This window comes from Petaurus breviceps, unplaced genomic scaffold (assembly GCF_028583685.1).
Source record: "Petaurus breviceps papuanus isolate PSGF00001 unplaced genomic scaffold, PetGlider_PUasm1.0 221, whole genome shotgun sequence".
NCBI classification, from domain to species: domain Eukaryota; kingdom Metazoa; phylum Chordata; class Mammalia; order Diprotodontia; family Petauridae; genus Petaurus; species Petaurus breviceps.
Window position 1 is genome coordinate 14,423,975 of NW_027185877.1, and position 27,870 is coordinate 14,451,844.

The window sequence follows — 27,870 nt, forward strand, 5'->3', positions numbered from 1 at the left end:
TTCTTTTATATATTCACTTTTATTTTATAATAAAAATCACCTTATGATACATTTTATCTGATAAGCAAGATGTTTACTATGTGAATGAAACCAAAAATTACATCATTTTAAATAGAATTCATAGTCGTAAAAGAAAAAAAAAAGAGCCAAAGAATAGAGCTAAGAATTTTAGAGGGAGCTTTTTAGGTAGACTGGATGTCTCAGGGTCTATTGTTGTTCAGTTGTTTCAGTCATGTCACTCTCTGTGACCATATGCAGGGTTTTCTTTGCAAAGATACCGGAGTGTTTTGCCATCCTTCTCCAACTATACGAGCACATCTTTCACTCAAGCTGTTTTATGGCTGAGACTATTTGTTTTTTGTCTTTGTATTCTTAGCATTTACTAAAGCCCACTAGTACAAAGGAGGCAATTAATAATTTCTTTTTTTTTTTTTAAGCAATCGGGGTTAAGTAACTTGCTCAAGGTTACACGGCCAGGTGTTTCTGGGTGGGTGCTAAGTGTCTGAGCCCGGGATTCGATCTCCAGGTCAGTCTGACACTGGAGCCGGTGCTCTTACTCGCTGTGCTACCTGGCCACCCCCCAATTAATAATTTCTTATTGAATGGAATTATTTAAATAGGATGGTTAAAATGTGAAAATTGTTGTTATACTAATAATATTTTAGATGCCTTAAGAAGAATTTAAATATTATGTCATTTATGTTACTTACTGACCTTGGTCCTTAATCAAGCAAAAAACATGCAGTTGGTCATTGTTAGTCACACTCCTTAAAATATAATGGACCATGGATGTCATGTTTGGATAAAAAATACTTTCAGGAAATGTTCCCCTGAGGTTTAAAAAGTTGGTCTTTCTTTGTTTTTTTTAATTTTCAAGTAACAAGTTCAAATGAGCCTCCACTAAAGTCATACTCTGATAACTTATCTTGGCATGGAAGTATCCCTGGGTTCTTGAAAGCTATGTCAGAGAAGTTCAAAGTCCAGTAAGTCCTATCCTATAGTTCTGGACACAGACATGGCAATGCCCCCCAAAAGGGCTGTATTGGGTCAAGTACAATTAATGTCTTCAGATATGTAAGTATGTGAAAAGTACTATCTTTATTTTCCTGATCATCATAGACAAGGTCTTACTATTGACTTCACTGTTTCAAAATTGGAACATGCCCCCTTCCCATCCCAAAAAGCAAATCCTACTGAGGTGCAGTGATTTAACTATCTAAGCTAGTTGTTCTGCCTTTTAACAAATCCCTGAACTTTTCATCTGTTAACAATTATACTCACTGGTTTGCAAACTTGGTATGGTAGATCAGCAAATGGAAAGCTATTATTGGCCATGAATGATGCCCCCATGGCATCCTTTAATGAAGTCTTAATTTAAAGTTCTTGGCACCTAATTGTGACTGATAGGGATGTTGGTCTCCATCCAGGGGCCCCTTGTAATGCTGGAAAATCCTCTTCTGGTGTAAAGGACTCAAAAAACTACCATTAAAGGCTGTGGCACTTCTTCTCTTATGGATATATTCAGGCTTGGGGCTGTCCCAATTGTCCCCAACCTTGAATCAACTGTCTTTCCTCCTTCCTCCTATCCCTTAATAAAAGGGATTAATATCACTTAGTAACTTAAATAAAAATCCTAGAATAAAGCTCTAGACAGATTTCCAACCTAGAATCTTTTTTTTTTCCCCTCAGTCAATAAGCATTTATTAAGTGCCTACTATTGTATGCCCTCAAGGAGCTCACTTTCTAATTGGGGCACTGTTTCACTTTTTGTATTATATTCCCAAACTCCAGCACAGGGCCATGAGTGCTTAAAAACTGCTTGTTTATTGATAAAGAGAACCCACGACATCTCCAACTCGCTCTGGAATCCCCAGGATGGCCCAACATCTTTGAGAACCAGACAGCCAGATATATGTCTGTAGCCTAATATTTAGCCCAGTTAAGTATAGAGTTACTAATATTTTGCCATTTATGATATTTTGAGGTTGGTGATAATTTTTTTTGGCCAAAGCAACTAAAGAAAACTTATTTACTAAGGTGTGGATAATCAGTGTTGGTGGAGAGAGTACCAATATCATTAAAGTCACAAATCTTTAGAAGTAGTGAATTAAGTTCAAGTAGTGAGGTTATTTATAAATGCTAAATATGTGGTTTAATGTAGCTTGCATTATCACCTTGGGCAAATGCCAATCATCCTTATAATGGGATTTTACTTTTTCTAATTAGGTTCTTTCAATATTCTAAAATGCTAAATTAAATGCAGTCATATTTCTGTTTCACTAGGCAAATACAAAGAACAAATCAACAAGTTCTGTCCAAAAGCCGGAAAATGCCTGAATGGCTCCCAACTCTCTGAAAAGATATTATACTTAAGAAAAACCCTATGTTCCAAGCTAGTTGACAGAGTAATGTCTCTGCTCATAATATAGATTCCATCATTATGAAGTGTGCAAGTCAAATTAAGACCTGATTTGGATGTGTTCTCCTTGAGACAGAGCCATTCCCGAGTAATCGTATTGTAAGACTGCACTGTTAATTGGTCCTCACTTTGGTTGGTCCTTTTGTTGGGTCCAAGTTCATGGAGACAACCTCCCACCAAGTAGATGGTCTCCTCCACAGACAGCATCTGTTGTTTGCGAATGTGGACATCACATACTTCAAAAACAGTCCAGGCATCAGAAGAGGGACAGTACTGCAAAATGTTCATATTCCTATCTAAAATAAAAGAATAAGCAAAAATATAAAAATTACAGATATTGCTCACCACCCACAGCACATCCTCCTCTCTCTGTACTGAGGCACTTTAAAGTACTGAAGTAACTTAGGGCAAATCTAGTAAGTTTATTATTGAGTCTACATAGCTCCAGCTAAAAAGTATGAGGAAGTTTTTATTTCCCTCTCAGAACTAGACAAATCTATAAGAAAGATAAAATTAATTATAAAGTGGAATAGAATTATTGGAAAAATTAGATTTGACTAATGAATAGAAACCTTTTTAAAAATACATATATTTCTCAGAAACTCATAGCAGCTTTAAAAAAACTGATCACATGGTAGGCATAAAGGAACCATAAGCAAATGTAAAAAGGTATAAATAAAACATATTCTTTAGAGACAATAAAAAATAATTAATACAGGATATATAAAAAAAAAACTACAGATCTAAATGAAGACTAAGTAATGACATCCTGAATGATGAATAGGTGATAAAAATATGCTATCAAAGATAATTTTAGTTATGAGATGATATATTAAAATTTATGGTTCATGGGGTGGCCAGATGGCTCAGCGAGTAAGAGCACTGGCTCCAGTGTCAGGATGACCTGGGGATCAAATCCAGACTCAGATACTCAGCACCACACCCAGAAATAACTGGCCATGTAACCTTGAGCAAGTTACTTAACCCCGATTGCTTTAAAAAAAATTTATGGTTCATAACTAAAGCAGTCCTCAGAAGAAAATTTGTTTCTATGAAAACTTAAAAAATAGAAGAAACAACTCAGTATCTAAGTTTAAAGACTAAAAAAATGAATTAGCAAACCCAAGATTTTCAAAGGAAAGAATTTTGAAAAGCAGAGAAACTTGAAAAGAAAAGGACTACAGAACTAACCAACAAAATTTATGATTAAGAAAAAGGAAAGCCAAATCACAAAATAAAAAATGAAAATGTGAATTCAGAGCAGAGTAATAATAAAGAGAATTATCAGAAAGTTTTATATACAATTATACACCTGCAAAACTCAGAATTCAATGGAAATTGTTGATAAAATACTGAAAGCAACAATGCAAAAAATTGAAATCTTAACCCAAACTGGGAAAAGGAAATAAAGCAAGCCCTTTATGAACTACCAGAGCTAAAACTTTGAACCAGATGGATTTACAAGTCCTTCAACATTAATTAGCAAGCACAATTCATGATATAAGCCACAAAAATAACAGACCATATAATTATTTTAATAGATGCAATAAAAACCTTTGACAAAATATAGTACTCATGTTAAAAGCCCTAAAAGCATAAACATAGAAGGAATCTTCTTTAATATGATCTAAAGCATATATATAATACCAAAACCTAGCATTATTTGTAATGCAGAAACATTAATGTTTCCCTAGTACAGTGGCAAAGGATGCCTCTACTCACTATTGCTGTTATACATCATTATAGAAATATTAGAGATATAAACACTGCATAAAATTATTCCTACTTGCAGATGACATGACATGAGGGTATATTTTGAAAATATTAGCAAATAGAAAAAAAACTAAATTCAATAAAGCAGCTGAATATTTTATATATAAAGTTATCAGCATTTCTATACAGTATAATCAAGAACTAGGAATAAACTACATGAAGTCAGAGAAAGACTCATCTTCCTGAACTCAAATCTAGCCTCAGACACTTCCTAGCTGTGTGACCTTGGGCAAGTCCCTTAACCCCATTTGCTTCAATTTCCTCATCTGTAAAATAAGCTGAAGAAGGAAATGTTAAACAATTCCAGTATCTTTGCCAAGAAAACCCCAAGTGGGGTCACCAAAAGTTAGACACAACTAAAATGACTTTGATAATAACAAGTGACTCCTTTGTGTTGCTCATAGAACACTAACACTTAAATCTCCCCTATGTTGGAAACCCCCTCAATCCTGGAGCTTCATCAATTATCCCACTCCCTAAAAGCCTGAGCCTGAGCCTGAGAAGGATATCCGCACATTGGAGCCTTAGTGCTGTAGAGTTGGGAGGGGGGGGCGGGTGAAGAGCACCCTGAGGACAACTGCATTGATATCCCAGGGCCTGTATGGACAGCTGGACACTTACTGCACTAATTCTAGTCACCTTGCTCTCCTTATTTGTGACAGTGTATGCCTGCCTCAGAATGAAAATAAGTTTAAATAAGAGATCTGGAACTTGACTGTGCTTGTCAGAATGATCTGACTTTCTGAAATGAACAGCCATATACCTACTGTTTGGACTAGATATTTAAGAAGAACTGGCATGCCAAGGACAAATGATACCAGGAATTTCATTTTTTCTTTTCATTATGAACATGATCAACACAAACATTACAAAATTTCATATGTAAAAAGGATTTTTTATTTGAAATGATGAGCTTGTTACCGTGTTTCCCCGATAATAAGACCTATCCCGAAAATAAGCCCTCCCCTTACTGTGTAAGATTCCTCTAAAATAAGCCCTCCCCCGAAAATAAGCCCTATTGAGATTGCTACTGTAGTGAAGGTGATCCCCTGTGCTACACGCTACATTACGGTACCCTCTGTATGCACCGTCCCCCCCGACCCGGGTGAAATGCACGCCGTGCTCCAAGCTGCATCCAATCAGAGCTGCAGCAGTTAGCGCGTCATCCTGTTCTTCCCCAGTGATTTGCTTGCTGGCGCTATTGAGAGCAGTGCCACGGAGGAGAGCTGAGGCAGGACAACATAAGCCCTCCCCTGAAAATAAGCTCTCTGGTGTTTTTCTTTCCAAAAAAAATAATAAGACAGTATCTTATTATCAGGGAAACACGGTAGTTTTATAGCCCTGTAGGCATAGTTCCAAATTGTTTTCCAGAATGGTTGGACCACTTCACTACTCCACATTTGTCATTTCTGATACATGTGAGACTGTACTTCAGAGTTGTTTTAACTTGCATTTCTCTAATTAATAGCAATTTAGAGAATTTTTTTCATGACTATAGATAGTTTTGACTTCTCCTAAAAACTGCCTATTTATATCCTTTGATTATTTATCAATTAGGGGAATGGCTCTTATTTTTATAAATTTGATTCCGTTCTATACTCAGCATATATTTGAGAAATGAGTCCTTTATCTGAGAAACTTGATGTAAATTTTTTTTATATTACTTCATTGTCTGTAGTATCCCAAAGTTGCTGCTACAGTAGCCACTGTTTCCACTGCCATATGTGTGGCCTCCAGATGGGCCTCTACCCCAGTGTCAGAGACTTCTCCTTCAACCTCTTAAGTTTTCTTAGGCCAGGAAAATGTCTCATACTGATTTTTTGTTGACTCTACCACATCAAAATTTATTTGAGGTTTTATTTTAAAGTTGTTTGGAAAGAAATGTTGGGAGACTTCAGCTCTTTGATATTGGGGTGCTAACTACTAGTTACTGATGTTGAGGGGAAATATGTGAGAATAGAAGATGAAGTCAGTAACTTTAAAAGAACCCTACTGCCCCCAAGAGTCCCCCTAGTCCTCTGAAGGGGAAACATAACCAGCTGCTCTTTGGGAACCTGATCTGCCAGTAGAGTTGGGGCCAATCTCACCAAGATACTTGAACTCAGAACAATGCAAACAGCAGTCACATACCCCAAGAACTTCACCTCCTAAGGAAGTCTAGTTCACATTTGTACAGTTCTAATTGTTAAGAAGTGTTCTGTAAACTAAATCTAAATCTGCTCTCTACAATTCTACTCACTGCTCCTAGTTCTGCCCTCTGGGTCAAGCAGAAAAAAATTTAATCCCTCTTCAATTACTTCAAGATAGCTATCATACCAGGGGCAGCTAGGTGATGCAGTGGATAGAGTGTCAGCCCTGGAGTCAGGAGGACCTGAGTTCAAATCTAGCCTCAGATATTTACCAGTGTGACCTGGGCAAGTCACTTAAGCTGTTTACCTCAGTTTCCTCATATGTAAAAAGTTGGAAAAAGAAATTGCAAACCACTCCAGCATCTTTGCCAAGAAAACTCCAAATGGGTCACAAAGAGTTGGACATCACTAGACAATAACAAAGCTGCCATATTCTTTTCATTATAAGTTTTCTTGTATAAGAAGTCTTCTCATTTAAGACAAGCTTTGGATATAATTCTTCTAAGAAAGCCAGTCTTACATGATGGAGACAGCATGCAAAGCACAGTTTTTGGTGGTTTAGAGGAAAAGCACTAGATCAGACATCAGAAGACCTGACTTTTACTAAACTGAATATGAAACTTTGGATATGTCCCTTAATCTCACAAGAAATGGATGTTATAAGGAAAAAATTTATGTTGCAAAAAAGAAATTAATCATAAGTACTTGTGAAGACAATGGATTAGTCCAAAGAATTCCTATTAAGTAGTCATAAAAAAAACAAATTATATAAATAGAATCCTAAGATCTCCATGAACTGAGTAAGCCCCATCTCTCTTCTCAATTTCATAACAAAACCCTCAGAAAAAACTCCCTTTATCACCTCCCCTTCTTCTCCTCTCATTTACTTCTTAATTGGGTTTCTTACCTCATTAATTAATTGAAAAAGCTCTTTCCAAAGTTATTAATAATCTATTCATTACCAAGTCCAATAACCTTTTCTCAATACTTATCTCTTCTTGACTTCTCTGAAGCATTTAACACTGCTCACTTCCCTCTTCTGGATAATTTTTCTTCTCTAAATGTTCAGGACACAGTTATCTCTTAGTTCTCTTGTCTGACTGCTCCTTCTCCGTGTCCTTTGTACAGTCAACATCCATATCATAAATGAATGAAAAAGCATTTATTAAGCACTTACTGTCTGCCAAGCACTGGGATATAAAAAGAAAAGAAAGGCAGTTCCTGTTCTCAAGGAACTCAATTTTTGGTCCAGACCTTTCTCACAGCCTTATTCTCCAAATCCTGCTTCAGCAGCTTTCTCCCTTTATTCCTGTGATTTCCTTCTTCCAGTGTTGAGTTCCTACTAGAATGTCCATTTTTTTTTTTTAGAATTCTTTTTTTTTTTTTAAGCAATCGGGGTTAAGTAACTTGCTCAAGGTTACACGGCCAGTTATTTCTGGGTGTGGTGTTGAGTGTCTGAGCCCGGGATTCAATCTCCAAGTCGTCCCAACACTGGAGCCGGTACTCTTACTCGCTGAGCCACCTGGCCGCCCCACTGAATGTCCATTTTGAGGAAGCAATCGAACCACCCATGACTCACTCTCTAGACCTTGCCACCATACTCTCCTCCACTCCCCAAGTTTTAGTTCCCTTTTGTGCATTGTCTTCCCCATTAGAATATAAGTTCCTGGAAGGCAAGAACCCTCATTCTTTTTGCTTGTTTTTGTAACCTCAGCACTTGGCAGAGTAGCAGGCACATAGTAAGTACTTGATTAATTGACTTAATGGGGGAAATCATACATATAGGAGATTTCAAAAGGCTCCATAGTTCTTAGGATGCAATGGCAAAACAGATGGTAATACACCTTCTTTAATGCTACTTTTACCGACAAGACTATATCAATTTCTGATGTTGAACCTTCTAACCAGGTCAAGGACTTTTATAGACAGAACTTTCTTTTCTGGGTCTCCAGCCACTGTGGCTAATAAGGAGGCAGAAGCTAGAACACCTTCTAAAGCAACTGCCAAGTCACATATCTACAAGGGTTGATTCTCTGAACTGTGGATGTCTGATCCAAGCTGGCTCTAGCCAGTGGTCTTGAGTGGGAAGTAAGGGGAGGAGAAATTGCGATTTCTAGGGCTCTTGGGCTCAGAGTCCTTGGCTATCTACATTAGAAACTGAGGAGAAGCAGTAGTAAAAGTGGTGGTGTTGTGCCCACCAACTTTAGGTGAACCCCCAAATTCTGTCTTAAGACTCTCTTCTCTCCTTTTTCTATACCTTGGTGACTTCATCAACTCCCATGGGTTTAATAATCACCTCCATGCAAATTACTCCCAAATTTATATTCCCATTCCTAAAATCTCTCCTGAGCTCCAGTGCCATATTCCAATTACTTCCCCCTATTTCATCCATGGGCATCACCATTTTTCCACTCACACAATTTCATAACCTCAAGGTCTTCTTACAATCTTCCTTCTCTTTCCACCCACATAATCAATCAGTTGCCAAGTCTTGTCAATTCTACCACCACAACATCTCTTCTTTCAATCCCCTTCCCACTACTCACATAGCTCCAATTATGGCTACCATTCCCTTGCTCAATAAATGTCACTGGCTCCTGATTTCCTCTAGGATCAAATACAAATTCTTATGTTTTGGCATTAAAGCCACCTTACTCATCCTCATTTACTCAGCACTCCATCTTCTGTTTCCATATTTTTGCACTGGCTATCTCCCATGTCTGGAAAGCACTGATGCATACTATTCTTAAGCTCTGTCTCTTAGAATCACTAACTTCCTTCAAAACTCAGATCAAGTATGTTTATGGATTCCCCTATCCTAGCAGCTTCAACCCCCTTACCCAAAAATTAACTTGGATTTGGATTTAATTTGGATATATTTATCTATGTATATATCATATCCACAGATCAAATGCAAGCTTCCTGAGGGCATAAACTGTTTCTTTCTTTCCTTTGTAGCCCTACCTCCTAGTATGGTGGCCTGGTACATGGTAGATACAGATATTTCACACGTGTTTATTGATTCAGTGGATAACAATACGTGTGAAATTATACTATGGCAGCAAGGCCCTTGCACAGAAGGCACTTCTGTGATATGGTAATCCCTCCAACTAATATGAGAAAATGGTCCTTCCACATACATGCCCCTCTATAACTCACTCTGAGCCCCAGTCTCCAGGGAAGTATGTGCTAAAATTATACAAGGAGAAACAAAAGGAGACCAAGTCATAATAAGTGCTTTTTTGATGTCAGAAGTTAAATAAAATTCAATGAGAAACTTTCCAGTTTTTCCAGATTTTTAATTTAAATTACATTATCCTTCCAATCTCCGTATGATATTAGTCACAAAACAAGATAATATAAGATAGCTCTCTTTGGGAGCTCATGTGAGCTAATTAATTGCTAATGTACTCAAAAGGTCTCCTTAATTAACAAGACTATTTCTCAGTAGAGGAATTTCAAAGGAACTAAATTATACTTCTCAATTCTAGAACTCAGTGTATCCTGTAGTCCTCTAAAGAGATCTAACCCAGAAAAATGTGGAGTCTCCAAAAATAATCAAAAATAATCACATATCGTAAAAGATAATGGATTATTATTTTCTGAAAAGTCTCACCCAGCTTAAGAAGGTAGCAGACGGAGTCAAGATGGCAGAGTAGAAGCAGGACCTCCGCTGGGCTCCAGCTTCCACCTTCCCCAAACCATTTAAAAAGGGGACTCTAAACAAACTTTGGAGCTGCAGAACCCACAAAATGACACAGAGAAGCTAACCTCCTGCTGAGGAGAGCCCAGCAGGCTGGCAGGAATCAGCCAGCACAGTGCTCTGGGAGCCAAGCTTGTGTGTCCAGCTTGCCAGAGCATGTGAAGACCTCAGAGCAGGCACCCATCTAATACCTCCAGCAGCTGAGAAAACCCCAGCGTTTGGGATGAAAGCTCCCCTGTCTGGTGGCAGAGTCCTACTGTGGCAAAAAGCCCAGGGGTCAAGTGACTGAGGGGCAACATGACCAGGCAAAGGAAACAAAGCAGACAGAAGATTCCAACATTAGACTCCTATTTTGGGGACAAAAAGGAGCAAAGCATGGAACAGGAAGAAGACAGTGAAGTCAGAGCTCCTGCACCAAAAGCTTCAAAGGAAAATACCAGCTGGTCACAGGCCATAGAGGACCTTAAGAAGCAGATAAGAGAAAAGGAGGAAAAATTGGGAAGAGAAATGAGAACAATACAAGAAAATTACGAAATGAGAGTCAACAGCCTGACTGAGGAAAATAATACCTTAAAAAACAGACTAACTCAAATGGCAAAAGAGGCTCAAAAAGGCAATGAGGAGAAGAATGCCTTAAAAAGCCGAATTTGAGAGATGGAAAAAGAATCTCAAAAGCTCAATGAGGAGAATCATTGCTTCAGAATTAGACTGGAGCAAATGGAAGCTAATGACTTTATGAGAAATCAAGATGCTGTTAAACAGATCCAAACAAATGAAAGAATAGAAGGCAATGTGAAATATCTCATGGGAAAAACCACTGACCTGGAAAATAGATGCAGGAGAAATAATTTAAAAATTATTGGACTACCTGAAAGCCATGATCAAAGACAGAACCTAGAAATCATCCTTCAGGAAGTTCTCAAAGAAAACTGCCGTGATGTTTAAGAACCTGAGGGCAAAATAGAGGTTGAAAGAATCCACTGATCACCTCCTGAAAAAGATCCCCAAAAGAAAACTCCTAGGAATATTATAGCCAGGTTCCAGAATTCCCAGATTAAGGAGAGAATATTGCAAGCAGCCAGGAAGAAACAATTTGAATATTGTGGGAACGCAATCAGGATAACCCAGGATCTGGCAGCTTTTACACTGAGGGATCGAAGGGCCTGGAATATGATAATCCGGAGGTCAAAGGAGCAGGGATTAAAACCAAGAGTCACCTACCCAGCAAAACTGAATATTATGTTTCAGGGGAAAATATGGTCATTCAGTGGAATTGAGGACTTTCAAGCATTCTTAATGAAAAAACCAGAGTTGAATAGAAAATTTGACATTTGGATACAAAAATCAAGAGAAGCATGAGAAGGTAAACAGGGAAAAGAAATCATAAGGAACTTATCAAAGTTGAACTATTAACATTCGTATATGGAAAAACAATAATTGTAACTTATGAAACTTTTCTCAGTAGTTGAAGGGAATAGAAATATATATGTGAGGGTATATGGGCAGACATGTATGTGTGTATATATGTTTACAGGTATACATAGGTAGAGGGCACAGGACCAATTTAACTGGAAGGGACGATACTTAAAACGTGAAATTAAGAGGTGAGAGAGGAGAGGCGGCCAGGTGGCTCAGCAAGTAAGAGCACCAGCTCCAGTGTCAGGATGACCTGGATCAAATCCGGGCTCAGATACTCAGCACCACACCCAGAAATAACTGACCATGTAACCTTGAGCAAGTTACTTAACCCCGATTGCTTTAAAAAAAAAAAAGGGGTGAGAGAGGAATATAATGAGAGGAGATGGGGAGAGACAGAATGGGGTAAACCATCTGAAGAGGCAAGGGAAAATGGTTACAGTGGAGGGGAAGAATAGGAAGGCAAAAGGGAAGGGGTCAACCTTATTCCCATTGAATTTGGCTTGAGGAGGGAATGAAATACATACTAAATAGGGTATCTCACCCTCCAGGAGAGTAGGGGGGAAGGGGATGAGAGAGGGGATGATGGAAGGGAGGGCAGGCTGAGGGGGAGGGAAGTTGGAAGCACCCCTTTTAAAAAGGGATGGGATCAAAGTAGAGAATAGAACAAGTGGGAGGTGGGATAGGAGGGAGGGAAATATAGTCAGTCTTTTACAATATATCTACTATGTTATTGTTTTGCATTAGCCACACATGTACAACCTATACTAAACTGCTTATCTTCCCACTAAGGGTGGGTGACAAGGGAGGAAGGGAATGAATATGGAATTCAAAGTTTTAAAATCAAATACTCATATATATATATGTGTGTGTGTGTGTGTGTGTGTGTATATATATCTTATTTCCCAATTACATGTAAAATAGTATTAATAATAGTATATATATATGTGTTATTATTAATACTATTTTACATGTAATTGGGAAATAAGATATACAGACACTGGGGCATAGAGATCCACTGGAAACGTTGAAAGGGGTAGAGGAGAAAATATGGGAGAGAGCAGATTGGAGGAATGGAGGGACTGCTATTTTGTGGCGGTGGGTAGGGGAAAAACGGGGAGAAAATCTGTAACTCAAAATCTGGTGGAAATGAATGATGTAAATCAGAAGTTAATAAAGCATTTGAAAAACATAAAATAAAAAAAATTAACCATAGGGTAGCACTGCGTTGAAAGGTCTTTGAGACGCTAGTAAAAAATTAGGAATCATTAGAAAGGGAAAATTGTTGTGATGGCTTAAAGGCTATCGTGAATCCTTACTCATTTTCTACATCATACTTCATTTGTTTACAAGTTCCTATAGAACCTTGTGGCCTCAGGACATCATCCAAGCCTGAAGACTCACCCAGCAATCATACCACATGCAGACTTGAACTTGGTGGGACGAATGCTATGTAGGAATGAAGCTAAGTTTTGAGTCTAATTTCCAGAGACCAAAGCAGTGTAGAGAAGAGTACATCCTGAAGGTATTGATAGAAATGCTTGTACATTTGATCTTTCTATGTATTTGAAATAAATACCCCTTTCTAAAACAACAACAAAAAAAAGAAGGTAGCTGAATATGAACCAAACTTCCACATCCAGATATTTTTGCTCTTCTATGAAGGACTACTTTAATAATTAAAACTTCTTGGCTAAGTGCATATAACTACCAGAACTGCTAGGAAGAACAGCTAAGCAGAAGAGATTTTTGAAGGAATACAAGAGAATACCCCACCCTGTCATCTTTACAAACTCGTATTCAAACCCCCACATATTTATCCACAGCACCAAACCAGCCCACAATGGTTGTTCTGGCTTGGAATTTCCAAAACCCGAAATCATAGTGGGTGGCCCAGGGGAAGCTAAAGGTACATTGGCAAAAGCAGTGTGAAGCTAGAAACACACTAGCAAGTGTTTTCCAGGTCAAATTTAAAGGACATTTGCTCAGTCAAGGTGGTGGGAAAAAAAAAAGAAAAAAGAAGGGGATCATTTGCCTAGTTTTAGTGCTAGCCTGTCATCTTATATTTTTATGGACATATTTAGCAAAAGGAAAGAATATTATTTGACATCACTTTAGGAAAATGTAGATTAAATGTCAATGTTTGCATTCTTCCAATTCATATATGATGCATTACTGGCTGGTACCCAGCTTGAAAGGAATTAGAATTCTTGGAAATTCACTTACACGGATGATTCTGAGTATTCCCTTTCCCATGAAAACACATTTGCAGGAATCCTTTGGGAGCTATGGACTGTTTTTAGAATACAGAGATGACTACTGCAACCTTAGTCCCTAACTAGGGTGGAGGAAATATAAAGGAAAAATTGGGAATTTTCTTCTCTGCAATACAAAGACACACTCCTTTTAATGCAGCACTCCTGGGATAGCTTCATGAAAGGGAAGGGACACACTGTTGATAAACTAGAGAGGAAACAATTTTATTGCTAATAGACAGCCTTTGAAACCCACCTCCCTGCAGTACACAAATACACATACACACATCCCATTATCCTCCCCAAGACACACAAACATTTGCATATTCACACAACTAAACCATTTTAAGCTCTTCCAGGGATCTTTACTTCAGAGGATCACTTCTCCATAACCAAGAAATGTCAATTCAACTCAGAAAAGAAGCTCACAAAATAGACATTTTTTTCTCTTAAAAAAAAAAGGCACCACACAAAAAAAAACCACTTTACTTTTTGAGGCAAGCAGTACAATTTCTCCCACCTATTTGGTGAAAATACAAACACACAGAACGGTGTTCCACACACAGAAGGTTCAATAGTAATTGCTGACTACCTGTTGGGAGAACTGCAAGTTAACTAAAAGTTCCCTTCAGTGTTGTCACACACAACCAAGAAAAGCCATTAGTATGTCATTTCTGTTCTATCTGTTCTATACAGGAAACATTTAAGAAGGTGTTCTGGTCTCTCTGTTTATGTTAAATGTGACCTACCTACGTGAAAAGAACTCTGAATGTCCTACCAGTCCAGTTGTACATTTGCAATGAGCTTTGTCTTCCAGTGGTATGTAACCAGAAAGAAGTACTCCCTTTGTCAGAGAAGCAATCAATTTCATATCTTCCTTTCATGCTCCCTCTGGAGACCATCAATTTTATGGATTTTTGAGGTTTTTTGTTTTTTTGCTTTTTGGAGGGCAACTGAGGTTAAGTGACTTGTCCAAGGTCTCACAGCCAGTTTTTGAGTTAAGTGTCTGAGGCCGAATCTGAACTCAAGTCCTCCTGACTCCAGGGCTGGTGCTCTATTCACTGCACCACCTAGCCACCCCTAATTTTATGTTTTGTACTTAAGGTCCTAAGTACTTAAGTATCCCCCAAGGCTCTACCCTGTGCCCTCTTTTCTTCTTACTCTAGGAAACCTCATCTGCCTCCATGGTTTTAATCGTGACCGAATACTGATGATTCCCAGATCTTTAAATCACTCTCTAATCTCTCTCCTGTGTTATTGATATCGTTCAGTCATTTTCCAGTCATGCCCAAATGTTTCTGATCTCATTTGGGGTTTTCTTGGCAAAGACACTGGAGTGGTTTGCCATTTCCTTCTCCAGCTCATTTTACAGATGAGGAAACTGAAGCAAATAGGATTAAGTGACTTGGTCAGGGTCACACAGGCAGTGTCTGAAGATGGATCTGAACTTGGGTTTTCCTTACTCCAGGCCCACTGCTCTATTCACTACACCACCTAGCTGCCCAGTCACATTATTCTACTAATATGCATATTTCCATTGAACTGGAACCAATGACCACATTTTGCATAATTATAACTGAGAATAGTACAAATTCAAATACATGCAACCAATTCACAGGATTCGTTATTTGCACTAATCTGTATGTACTGACAAAGTTTCCAGAGGAAGCAGGCATAAGGCATGGTTTCCCCCACAGGTCCCCAATTAATGCCCAGCTTATTCTATTAGAATTGCTGATGGGCGGCTAAATGGCGCAGTGAATAGAGCACCGGTCCTGGAGTCAGGGGACCTGAGTTCAAATCCAGCTTCAAACACTTAAAACAAAAACTAGACATGTAACCTTGGGCACATCACTTAATCCCAACTGCCCCTCTAAAAAGCAAAAAAAAAAAAATTGCTGACTCTATTTATAGAGGTCCCAACACCACCTTGTAATGGGAATGTAAATTTAAAGATCTTCCCTGCCCCTAGGCTAAAGTGCACCTGGAGCCTGGGGTGGGAGGCTTGTTTTTCAGTAGATACTTCTTGATTGGCCAGTGAGTCAATAAGGTTGTTACATTCCCTGAGCCAGGAGAAGGCTATATAAGCCCTGATGTGTAGCTTTGTTTTGGGGCTCACTTTGAGAAGTGTTCTGTGATTTGATCGTATGAAATTCTGGGAAGCCATTGTCCAGAGGGGCCCCCCCCCCCAGCTTTGAAACCCACATGTTGTTTGGTATGGATGTAATGGTTGGACAGTTTGGAAAACTGTGTACTTGATCTGTTTTTCTGTCTTGATAATTCTGTCTGTATATTCTTAAGTTCGGGGTGCTGACCTTTTTCCCCTCAACCCTATAGGTAAATGATACATATCTGACTGATTAAAGTAAGCTTGTTAACCCATTTTGAGTTGCTTTCCTTTATCAAAGCAGATCCAAGAACCTGTGTTGGCAGACACCCTGAGGACACTGGGGTGCTTGCTGCTACACACCTTTACCTATAAACTAACCCTATTTCAGTCTTTGCATTTCCATGACCTAAAACTCTGTCTAGCACACAGTAGGTCCATAATAAATATTTTTTATTCCTTCCACTTTGACTGGCAAGCAAACATTTGGGCACATCTGGACACTTCTTGCTGGCATCATTTACCCCTCTCTAAGCCACAGGTTTTTACACATGACTTTTTTTTAACCACCTGGCTCACTTGACTTACCTCTGGTAGTGTATCCTCCTATGACATAAATTTTTCCCTTACACTCACAGGCAGAGAATTCAGCCAAAGGATTTGGTAACGGGGCCACAAAATTCCACCAGTCCTGCTCAGGATTGTAACATTCAATGTTGGAAACAGACTGCCCACCAATGGCATACAGTTTTCCACTCACAGCCAGAAGCTTGAAGCTGGACCTGAAAGAGAGAGATGAATGAAAGACCTGGGACACACAGGAACATATGTATGACTAAGAACCTGAAATTTCCTCTTGGGATTTTAAGAAAAGGCTCTTTTTCTGTGATGGATTGAGGGTAACCCTAACTCAAAAGAGAAAGGTGAACTGTCTGACTTCTTTAAGCTCCTTTCCTGCCCTATATTTCTACAGAAAAAGAACAAAGTAATGTTTCTGAAAACATTTAACGAAAGACAACATTTGAAGGCATTATTTCAGCAAATATTTATTGAACATTTTTATGTCTCCAGCACTGTGCTTGAATCATAGGATCACAATGCCTTAGATTTAGAGATGAAGTAACCTTAGAGGCCAGCTATTATTGTATCTCTATAGCTATTATTCTATTGTATATATTTTACAAATAATAATAGCTAGCATTTATATGCACGCGTGCATACATATACATAAACTGAAAGTGAGAGAGACAGAGAGAGAACACCCAGGTCTTCTGACTCTAAATTCAGTATTCTTCCTGTTCCATTGAAGACTTTTTCAGGCACAGCCAAAAGGTTGATTTGTTTTGGCTGCTTATATTTGCTTTGTTATGAGGGAGGGCTCCATGTCACAGGAGAGGACAGCAAATTATTGGGAAATGACAGTGATATAAAAAAAGGAAAAAGACCACCAACCAGACACAAATGTGTCATATAACTAGCAATGAATAAAGATTTTTGTGCTATGTAAATTCATTTAGAACTTACTGAGTTCTCCCCATTCACACTGGTGAGTATGTTGGAATGGGATAATTTCCTTCCTCTCTGCTTCAAAACCAATCTCTTCATTCAGACCACTTTAAACACAGAGATATATACTCATATATGTAAATGTTGCATATACATAGCCGAACTAGCCAGTAACCAAACGTGGGTAAAAGGGTACTGTTGAAAATTATAAAGCAGACTTAGAGACAGTTAAATATTGAAATATAAATAGGGTTAAGTTTCCTAGAAATCAGTGAAGAAAACATTTCCTTCACTGGGACTTGCATATTGTGCTTTAGACCCTGAGTACAATTTTGTATGTCATTACACTTCACCTGGGTGGCTGAGTTAGTAGGGGGTCCCTTGGCATCATTTTGGTCATATTTTTCTGATGCCAGCAATTCATAAAACCTGATCATGATGTCATTTTTGTCCATGAAAAATAGAAAAGTGAAAGAATTAAGGCAGTCTTGTAAATAAGCTTAAGATTTTACCAGCCCACAATTTGTTTTTACTCTCTACTCCCCAAAGGTACACTGGCAGTAAAGTAAATAAAATTAACAGACATTTTATTACTCATCCAGCAGAATCACTTGCCTTGGGCAAATAGGTGAGTAGTTATTTTCAAAGCTGAATCAAAAGGCAGCCAAAAAGTAAACAATCCTTCTACCTAGCCCCTAAAATGCTGAAGTGCACTTTGGCCTCTTATGAAATGCTTTTTCAAGTTGTCAAATTGATTTAAAATGAACTCCACCATATGAAAATAGTCCATGTAATTAAGTAGTAATTCTCTAATGGGGAGAGTTAAGAGTAATGCACTTGTGTGGTATATGTTTAGGTTAACTTACTAAACTCTGACCCTAACATTAAAAACATTACAGTGCAGAACAATGGGAAAAATTTGAGATCCAACAGGAATTCTCAGTCTCCCTAGGTTCTTAGACAATAAAGCAAGTACTACATTGACTGCTTTAATTTCTTTAGCACGGTATTACTGAAGAGCCATTTAACAAATGCTTTTGGCAATAATAGTGATGGTGGTGACCTGACAAAGTCAGTGGTTCCAGGAATAAAGAATTAAAAAGCAGTAGTGTATGTTTTCCTGATTCATGACTCTGAAGAACACAATAACCGTGATTTCAGAGATCTGAAGATCACTTCCTGACAGACAGGTGATGGACTAAATGAGACACATTTGTAGACACAGACAGTATGGGAATTTATTTCATTTGACTTTACATATTTATTTGAAGGGTTTTGTTTTTCTTTCTTTTTTTTAGTGGGGCAGGGAGAGGAGAAGGAGGGAGAGAAAATAAGTGCTTATTAACTGAAAAATCTAAAATTTAATCTTAAAAAAAGTAGAGTGCTCTGGTTTCCAGAAGAACTTGACCAGGCCAGTAAGTAGGATAGTGACCGTGCTTTTCAAATAACTAGGGATGATCTAGGGATGATTCAATCTGGAGAAGATTGAACAAAATCCTATGAATAAATATGCAAAGTCAAGCGAAATAAATGTGCTTGAAGAAGGAAGCAGGAAGAAGAAATAAATTCTCACACTGCTTATGTCTACAAATGTGTCTCATTTAGACCATCACCTGTCTGTCAAGAAGTGAGTTTCAGTTCCCTGAAATCATGGTTATTATGTTCTTTGAGTTATGAATCAGGAAAACATACACTTCAATTCTTTATTCCTGGGGCCATTGACCTCATCAGGTCATCACCATCACTATTATTGCCAAAAGCATTTGTTAAATGTCTCTTCAATAATACTGTGCTACAGAAATTAAAGCACTTCCATTATCTGAAGGGTCATCATGCGGAAAGGGCATTGGATTTGGTCCCAGGGAGTGTTACAGAGAGGTAGATTTTACCTAGATGGAAGGGAGAGTTTTCTAACAATTAGAGCTGGCTCAGGAGATAGTGGCATCTCCCTCAGTGGAAGTGTTTAAGTTGGGGCTGAGTGATGAGGTTGGGAGTGTTGCAGAGGGGATTCCAGGTCAAGTCTGAGTGAAAACAAGCTGACTGGGGATGGAGAGGGGATTTCCAGCTCTGAGATTCCTTAACTGTGTGAGAGCTTATCTTATGTGGAAACAATACCAGCTATGAAGGTTATTCCCAATTAAAGGAGTAGGGAAGAAAGCTATCAGGTTTACAAAGCAAACACACAAAACTGTCCAGGGATAACCTCTTTTTCTGAGTTCACATTCACATTCAGGCCACTAGGGGATGCTGCCCACCAGTTATGCAAAGCTTCCTGCTAAGGCAGAGAAATTCATTCTTTTCAAAGGAAACAGTACACTTAAAATACTGATGATTTTGAGATGGAGTTTACATGGTACAAAAATCTTTATTCATTTCTAGTTATATGGCACATTTGTGTTTGGTAGGTAGTTCTTTTACATCACATAACTTGCTGTCCTCCACCCTCTGACAAGGAGCCCTCCCTCATAACAAATTAAATACAAGCAAATCAAAACAAATCAACACATTGGCCATGCCTGGAAAAGTATGATTCATGACACCTTTTTTTCCAAGGTGCAAAGGGTTTGATGAAAGCCACCTTATTTCATGTCCAAACCAACCCAGGTAGAAACAAGTACCCAGGTAGAAACAAGCAACCTTGTTATTTTAAGATTCCTAGGATTTCTGCAACGTTGAAGTTCAATCCGTGGGGGAAATCAGCTACTTTGAGTTCAAAAAAAAAATAAAATATATATATATATATACCAAAATATATAGTTTACCAAATTGACACTGTATCAGGGGCAAGGTGGGGAACCTGCAGCCTAGAGGCCACATGTAGCCCTCTAGACCTTCAAGTGCAGCCTTCTCAAATTTCATACAACAAATCCCCTTAATAAAAAGATTTGTTTTGTAAAACTTGGACTCAATCAAAAGGCTGCACCTGAGGAGGACCTACAAGGTCAATATGGCCTTGATACAGCAAGTTCCCCACCCCTGTATTAGAGCATAGAAATATTGCAAATGTAAAAAGGCAAAATCGGTAAATGTATCCTTTACAGACCATAACCAAATAAAAACAATCATTGCTTCAGGCAGGAACCATAAACAAAAGACACAGACCTAAAGGAAGAATTAATAATAAGTGGATCAAAGAATAAATCATAGGAATAATTAAAAATTATGTAAAAGAAAATTATAATGATAAAACAACATACCAAAATTTCTGGGATACAGCTAAAGTAGTCATTGCAGAGAAAAATTATATCTCTATAAACATGCATTAACAAAACAGAAAAAAAGAGAAGATTAATGAACTAAATATATATTTTTATTAGAAGACCAACAAACCTAAAATAAGCATAAAAGAAAACATATTAAAAATGAAAAGAGAAATAAACTATTTTTAAAAACATAGAAATTATAAATAAAACTAAAAGCTGGTCTTTGAAAAGATTAATGAAATGGATTTTTTTACATTTACCTAATGTGACTAAAAAGAACGTAGGAAATTAAATCAATAAAATAACAAATAAGCAAGGTGAAATTACAAAACCAGAAGAAATAAAAAGAATAATCAGAATGTATTATACAAGGTTATATGCTAAAAAAAAACTGAAACACAAAAGAAAAAAGTAATATCTTCAAAAACATAAAATATTTAAACTGTCAGAACACAAGATAGATATCTTAAATAACCCAATATTAAAAAAGGAAATAGATCTCACCATAAAGTAACTACCTCTATCAGACTTTTAAATTATTAAAAAATAATTAGTACCCATACTTCACAAATTATTCCCCAAAACTGAGAAAGCACCCTACCAGAATCCTGTTATGACATAAAAATCATCTTAATACCTAAACCAGGGAAAGATAAAACACAGAAAGAAAACTGTAAATCAACTACTAATGAATATTGACTCAAAAATTTTAAACTCAATTTTTTTACTCAAAATCCCATTAAAGAAACTACAGTAATTTTTCCAGGAAGTCATTCATTATGAGTAAATGGGACTTGTACTAGGGAAGCAAGTAGGATTCAACATTAGGAAAACAATCAACATAATTAATCATAATAAGAACCAAAACCACATAATTATCTCAACAGATGAAGAAAAAGCTGTTGACAAAGACAATAATTAGTTATGCTTAAAAAAAAAAAAACTACAGCTGACTTCAGCTCAGCACCAGGTAAGCTGCCAGATCCCTACAGCCTCCAGCTTCCAGCACATGAGCCCCCAGCACACAAAGCCAGTGACCAGGGCCTGAGCTCCTAGCACAGGAAGCTTACTGCTCCCTGTTCTCCAGCAGGAGAGCTCAACTCCAAAAGCCAGGAATTAGGCAAACACCACGAGCAAAAAGCAGAAATGGAAAGTGACCATAGATTCTTATTATGGGTACAGGGAAGATCAAAACACAAATTCAGAAAAGGACAACATTGTCACAATACCCACATCTTCTTGGAAGAGCTCAAGAAGGATTTTAAAAGTCAAATAAGAGAGGTAGATGAAAAAATGAGAAAAGAAACAAGAGAACTGGCCAAATGGAAAAGGAGGTACAAAAACTCACTGAAGAGAACTCCTTAAAACGTAAAATAGGCCAAATGGAAAAGAAAGCATAAAATCCAATAGAAGAAAACAACTCCTTAAAAATTGGAATTGGGTAAATGGAAACTAATGACTCTATGAGATATCAAGAATCAGTTAAACAGAAACAAAAGAATGAAAAAATAGAAGAAAACAAAATACCACATTGGTAAAACAACTGACCTGGAAAATAGACCCAGGAGAGACAATTTAGAAATTATTGATCTACCTGAAAGCTATAATGAAAAAAAAAAAAGCCTGGACAGCATCTTTTAGAAAATCATTAAGGAAAACTGCCCAGAGGTACTAGAATCAGAAGGTAAAATAATCACCACAAGAATTCACCAATCACCTCCTGAAAGAGATCTGAAATTGAAAATGTCAAGGAATATTATAGCTAAATTCCAAAATTACCAGGTCAAAGAGAAAATACTACAAGCAGCCAGAAAGAAACAATTTAAATATCATGGAACCATAGTCAGGATTGCACAGAACCTTACAGTTTCTACATTAAAAGACTGGAGGGCATGGAATAAGATATTCCATAAGGCAAAGAAGCTTGGATTACAACCAAGGATCAACCACCCAGCAAAACTGAGCATAATATTTCAGGGGAGGGGATGAGTATTATACAAAATAGGGGAATTCCAAACCTTCCTGATGAAAAGATCAGAGCTCAACAGAAAATTTGATCTTCAAATACAAGACTCAAGAGAGGCATGAAAAGGTAAACAGGAAAGAAAAAGAACATGTTATTAATAAGGGCAAACTGCTTACATCCCTATAAGGGAAGATGACACTTGTAACTCTTGAGAACTGTATTGTTATTATGCCGTTTAAAAGGAGTATACATAGCCAGAGGGCAAGGGTATAAGGTGACTTTGATGTGATGATTTTAAAAACTTAAGTGGTGAAAAGGGCATTGTACTGGGAGAAGAGGAAAGGAAGAAGCAGACAAGGGTAAATTACATCACATGAAAAGGCACAAAAACCTATTACAGCAGAGGGAAAGAAGGGAAGGAGATGAGCATTATTTGAACCTTATTCTCATCAGATTTGGCTCAAAGCGGGAGTATCATAATCAGTTAGGTATAAAAATCTAACTTACCCTATAGGAAGTAGGAGAGGAAAGGGGAAAGAAAAGGGAGAGTGTGGGATAGAAGACAGGGAAGAAATAGTAAAGGCAAAGGAGAAGAAAAGGGAGGGGGCTGATAGAAGCGAGGGCAAACTGAGGGAGGCAGTGGTATCAGACTGTATGCCAGAGAAAGAATCTTTGTAAAACCTAAAGCAAACATCATATGCAATGGGGTATATATACTTCAGTGTGGGTAACATACAGCCTTTAGATCCTCAAGTGCAACCCTTTGACTGAATCAAAAATTCACAAAACAAATCCCCTTATTAAAAGGATTTTTTCTGTAAAACTTGTACTCCATCAAAAAGCCACACTCAAGGACCTAGAAGGCCACATGGGGCCTTGAGGCCACAGGTGGCCCACCCCATGACTAGATCCTTTCCCAATAAATATGGGAGTAAAGTAAGGATGCCCATTCTTCCTAGTATTATTTGATATAGTTCTGAAAGTGCTAGCAACAGCAAGAGAAAAGAGATTAGAGAAAGAAATTAAAGAAATACAGAAAAGGCAAAGAGAAAATAAAACTATCCCTGTTTGCTGATATGATGGTATACATGGACAATCCTAAAGAATCATGAAAGATACTAATTGAGAAAATTAATAACGTCATCAAAGTTGCAAGCTACAAAAATCAATAGCATTTCTATTTAACAATAACAAAACACAAAAAACAATAATATAAAGGGAAATCTCATCCTAAATAACTACAAAATACATAAAATATCTGTGAAATTGATCTGCCAAAGTACATAAACAACACCTATATATTCAATTACAAAGCACTCTTTAAAGAAAAAATAATAATCTAGATGGCTGGAGGAATATTCAGTACTCATGGTTAGGCTGTGCCAATATAATAAAAATGGCAAGACTACCAAAGTTAATTTCTCTGTTTAATGCTATGCCAATAAAATAATCAACGGGATGCTTTATAGAATCTGATAAAATAATGACAAATTCATTTTGAAAAGTAAAAGATTTAGAATATTAAGGGAAATGATAAAAAAAAAAGTAGTGATAAAGGAGAACTAGCACTTTCAGGCTTCAAACTGTCCTTATAAAGTACTGCTCATCAACATCATTTGGTATTAATTTAAAAATGGAGAGAAAGATGAAAAGAACTCTATAACCCAGTATCTGATAAAGTGGAAAACATAAATTACTGAAGGAAAAAAATTCCTCACTTGATAAAACTTGCTGGGAAAACTGGAAAGCAGTCTGGCAAAAATTAGGCTTAGAACAACACTTTTACAACTTATTCTACAATACATTCTAAGTGGATACATGACATTATGAAAGATCATACCATTACAAAAGAAAACTAGAAGAGAAACAGATCATATACCTCTCACAGCTATAGGCAGATGTATTTTGAATCAAACAAGAGACAGAAGCAATTACAAAAGATAAAATAGATAACTCTGATCACATGAAACTGAAAAGCTTCTGCACAAAAAAAATTAATGCACCTAGAAAATGAAAAAAAGAGGTTGAAAGGGGGGAAAATATTTGTATCAAATTTCTCTGATAAGAGTTTGGTATGCAAGATACTTAAACATATGAATCTAATAGTCATTCTTCAATAGATAAGTGGTCAAAGACTGAACAAACAGTTCTCAAAAAAAAAATTTCACAACCACATGAAAGAATGCTCTGAATCATTAAAAAGAGAATGCAAATCAAAACAACCATGAAGTTTAGCCTCGTACACTGTAAATTGGCAAAAAAAAATTTTAAATGACAATAGTCAATGACAATACATACTAATATATTGTCAGTGGAGCTGTGAAATGGTACAACCATTTTGGAAAGTAATTTAGAGTTATGCAAATAAAGTAACTAAAATGTCTATATCCTATGAATTAGAGACTCCATTACTGTGTTTATTACCCAAGGAAGCCATTAATAAAAAGATTATTTCCACATAAACCAAAATACTTATAAAAGTATTTTTTGTGATAGCAAAGAATTGTAAAGATAGTAGATTCCCACTGATTGGAGAAAGGCTAAATAAATTGTGGTACATGAAGGTAATGAAATTTTACTGTGCTTTAAGAAATGATATATGTAGTGCAGCTAGGTGGTGTAGTGAATAGAGTACCAGCCCGGCCCTGGAGTCAGGAGGACCTGAGTTCACATCAGGCCTCAGACACTTAACACTTACTAGCTGTATGACCTTGGGCAAGTCACTTAACCCCAATTGCCCTTCCAAAAAAAGGGAAAAAAAAAGAAATTATATATGTGATGAATACAATGAAGCATATTAAGATCTACAAGAACTAATGCAGAGCAAAGTAAGCAGAGTCAAGAAAAAAACATAAACAATGGCAACAATATAAATGAATAGAACCATACACAAAAAAAAATCACTATGAATGTAACTAAATTATAAACATCAAGCATGATACGAATCAAAAGATATGGGGAGCCATCTGCAACTTACACCTTTGTGGAAGCGGGAAGTCCACAGATGTTACACATTGCCCATGTTTTGGGACTTTTTCAGTGTGTTAATCCTGCTCATTTTTTTCTTATTCTTTATCTCCCTTGTCTCTTTGTCTTTCTAGCTCTCTCTTTTTGTCTCTAAAAAATATTACTTGTTATACAGGATGGGTCTCTGGGCAGGGAAAGCAGAGAGATACCAGAGATAATGTCAAAAAAAGAAGACATTAATAAAAACTTAATTTTTTAAGGAAACATATGGATAACAGTAATAAAATTCTAACATATTTCTTAGTAATCACTGTGGTATACATGGAACAACTAGGTTGCACAATGAATAGAGTACTGGGTCTGGAATTCGGGAAGGTGTGTCTTCCTGAGGTCAAATCCAAACTCAGACACTTAATAACTGTGTGACCCTGAGCAAGTCACTTAAGACTGTTTGCCTCCATTTCCTCACCTGTAAAATGAGCTGGAGAAGGAAATGGCAAGACACCCCAGTATCTTTGCTAAGAAAACTCCAAATGGAGTCACTAAGAGTCAGACAGGACAGAATAACAAGTGTGGTATACAGTAGAGTTAGATGATCTGAATCTGAATACCCACTGCCACTAACTACCATACCTGTATGACCTACCTTAGGCAAGTCACTAAACTTTTCTAGGACCTAGCTGCCTCATTTGTAAAATGGACTAGTCCTTTCTATTCCCTGGAGGATGACTGTACCCTGAGGCCTAATCACTAATTGGTGAGTTCCAGCCAGAAAGCACCATATCATGGGAAACGTCAGCCCCACCATGCACTTCACTTCTTGTTCCATCTCCTTCCCTTCCCTCCCCTCCTGCTCCTAGTCCCCCTTCCATTGTCAGCTCCCCTTTTATGTTTTGCCTTTTATTATTATATTGTAAATTCCTTGAGGGAAGGGATTGTGCATGCTTTATCTTTTTACCTATCTAGCATCTAAATCTATGAACTGTATGTTCAGACTTTGAGAGGATCCTGAATGAGGGAAGAAGTAATCCCTTAGAAATTTCAGATAAATATCACCTACTAGAAATATTATGTGTGGCTGCGGTGACTATAAGAACCTAAATCAAAGGAAAATCTAAACTTTTCTCATGAAATGTCCTTTTGGAAAGTGTGGCTAGGTGCATCCTTCTTGCATAAATAGAAAGGCCAAGTAACATTAAGGGTTCTACTGTTCAGCTGGTTAAGCTCATACATCCTACAGCCCTGGCTTGTTTCTCCAAAAGTTAAGGGAATAATCCTGATCTTCAAGGCCCATGACCAATGTGCCAATCACAAGAGAGAATAATAAGTTGATGCAATGTCCCAAGGGTGGCATCTCCAGATTATCACCACTCTTTGCAATGCCACCAAGGGCTGATAAAAGTCGTATGGGAAGATTTGGATCTGGTGCTTACCTCTTTTGGTTCATCGAAGCCACCTGACTCCACTCATTTTTGCAAGGGTTATAGCAGTGGGCAGCAGAGATCTCCTGGCTGGTGATCCTATAACCTCCCACTATGAAAAGGTAGTTGTCCAGGATGGCAGATCCATAACCCCTGACATTCACCAGATCAGAAGGCAGCTGGTTGGCCAAAGGCAACCACCGCAAGGCAGCCTCATCATATCTAAGCATAGACCTCGGCTCTCCCTGGTGGGGATGCGGAGCCAGGGGCCCCCCTAAGAAGTCTCCCAGGGCTATGAGTACAGCTTTTCCTTTCATCCTGCCCTCCCTTAGCTTCTGTTTGAGATTGGCCTCCCCTGGAGCCTGTGGAGAGGTGACCATAAGATGGAACTGGGGGCTGCGAAGCACCTGGTGGTAGTGGGCAGCCATGAAGCTCAGGCAGGCCCCCTGGAGGTCTTGTAGCCCATACACCTGTGCCAGGCGGTGCAGCTCGAGGCAGTTGTCCAGTCGCACCTGGGACAGCAGCAGCTGCAGCAAAGGTGTGACCTGCAGGAAGGAGGCCACTTCCACCAACTCCTCCAGCAAGGTGTCTTCCTCTATTTCTTCCTCCTCTCCACTACCCTTCTCGCCCTGCGGGCCCAGAGACCAGCCAGACCCAGTTCCTCCAGTGTTGATGAAATCCAGCACGAGCTGCAGGCCCGGGGCACTGAGCCCCCGCAGCTGCTGCACCTCGGGGCCCCCTGAGTCTGGCCCCCCGGATTCCCGCATGCCCGAGCGGTACAGGGCGCGAAAGTAATCGCTCTGCTCGATGAGCTTCTTCTTGCTCACGGGGTAGTAGCGGCCCTCCAGCAAGATCTGCACCATTTCCTCGGCAGACATGGACGAGGTGCCCGCAGCAGGGGAAGGGGGAGGTAAGGGACCGTTTCAGCCCAGAACGAGGGTCCTCACCCCACCCCTACCTGCCCAAGTTCCGGGTTCGACGTGGGGAGGGCTCGGGAGCGCGCCC

At 38.2% G+C, this 27,870-nt stretch overlaps 1 protein-coding gene across 1 annotated transcript; it reads right to left on the bottom strand.

Annotated features, from left to right (window-relative positions):
• KLHL42 (kelch like family member 42) lies at nucleotides 1-27,870 on the bottom strand. Its single transcript, XM_069094903.1, has 3 exons — nucleotides 26,878-27,870; nucleotides 16,391-16,584; nucleotides 1-2,715 (listed from the first exon to the last, which is right to left on the bottom strand). The coding sequence occupies exons 1-3, from the start codon at nucleotides 27,741-27,743 to the stop codon at nucleotides 2,264-2,266; spliced, it is 1,512 nt and encodes a 503-aa protein (XP_068951004.1). The 5' UTR covers nucleotides 27,744-27,870; the 3' UTR covers nucleotides 1-2,263.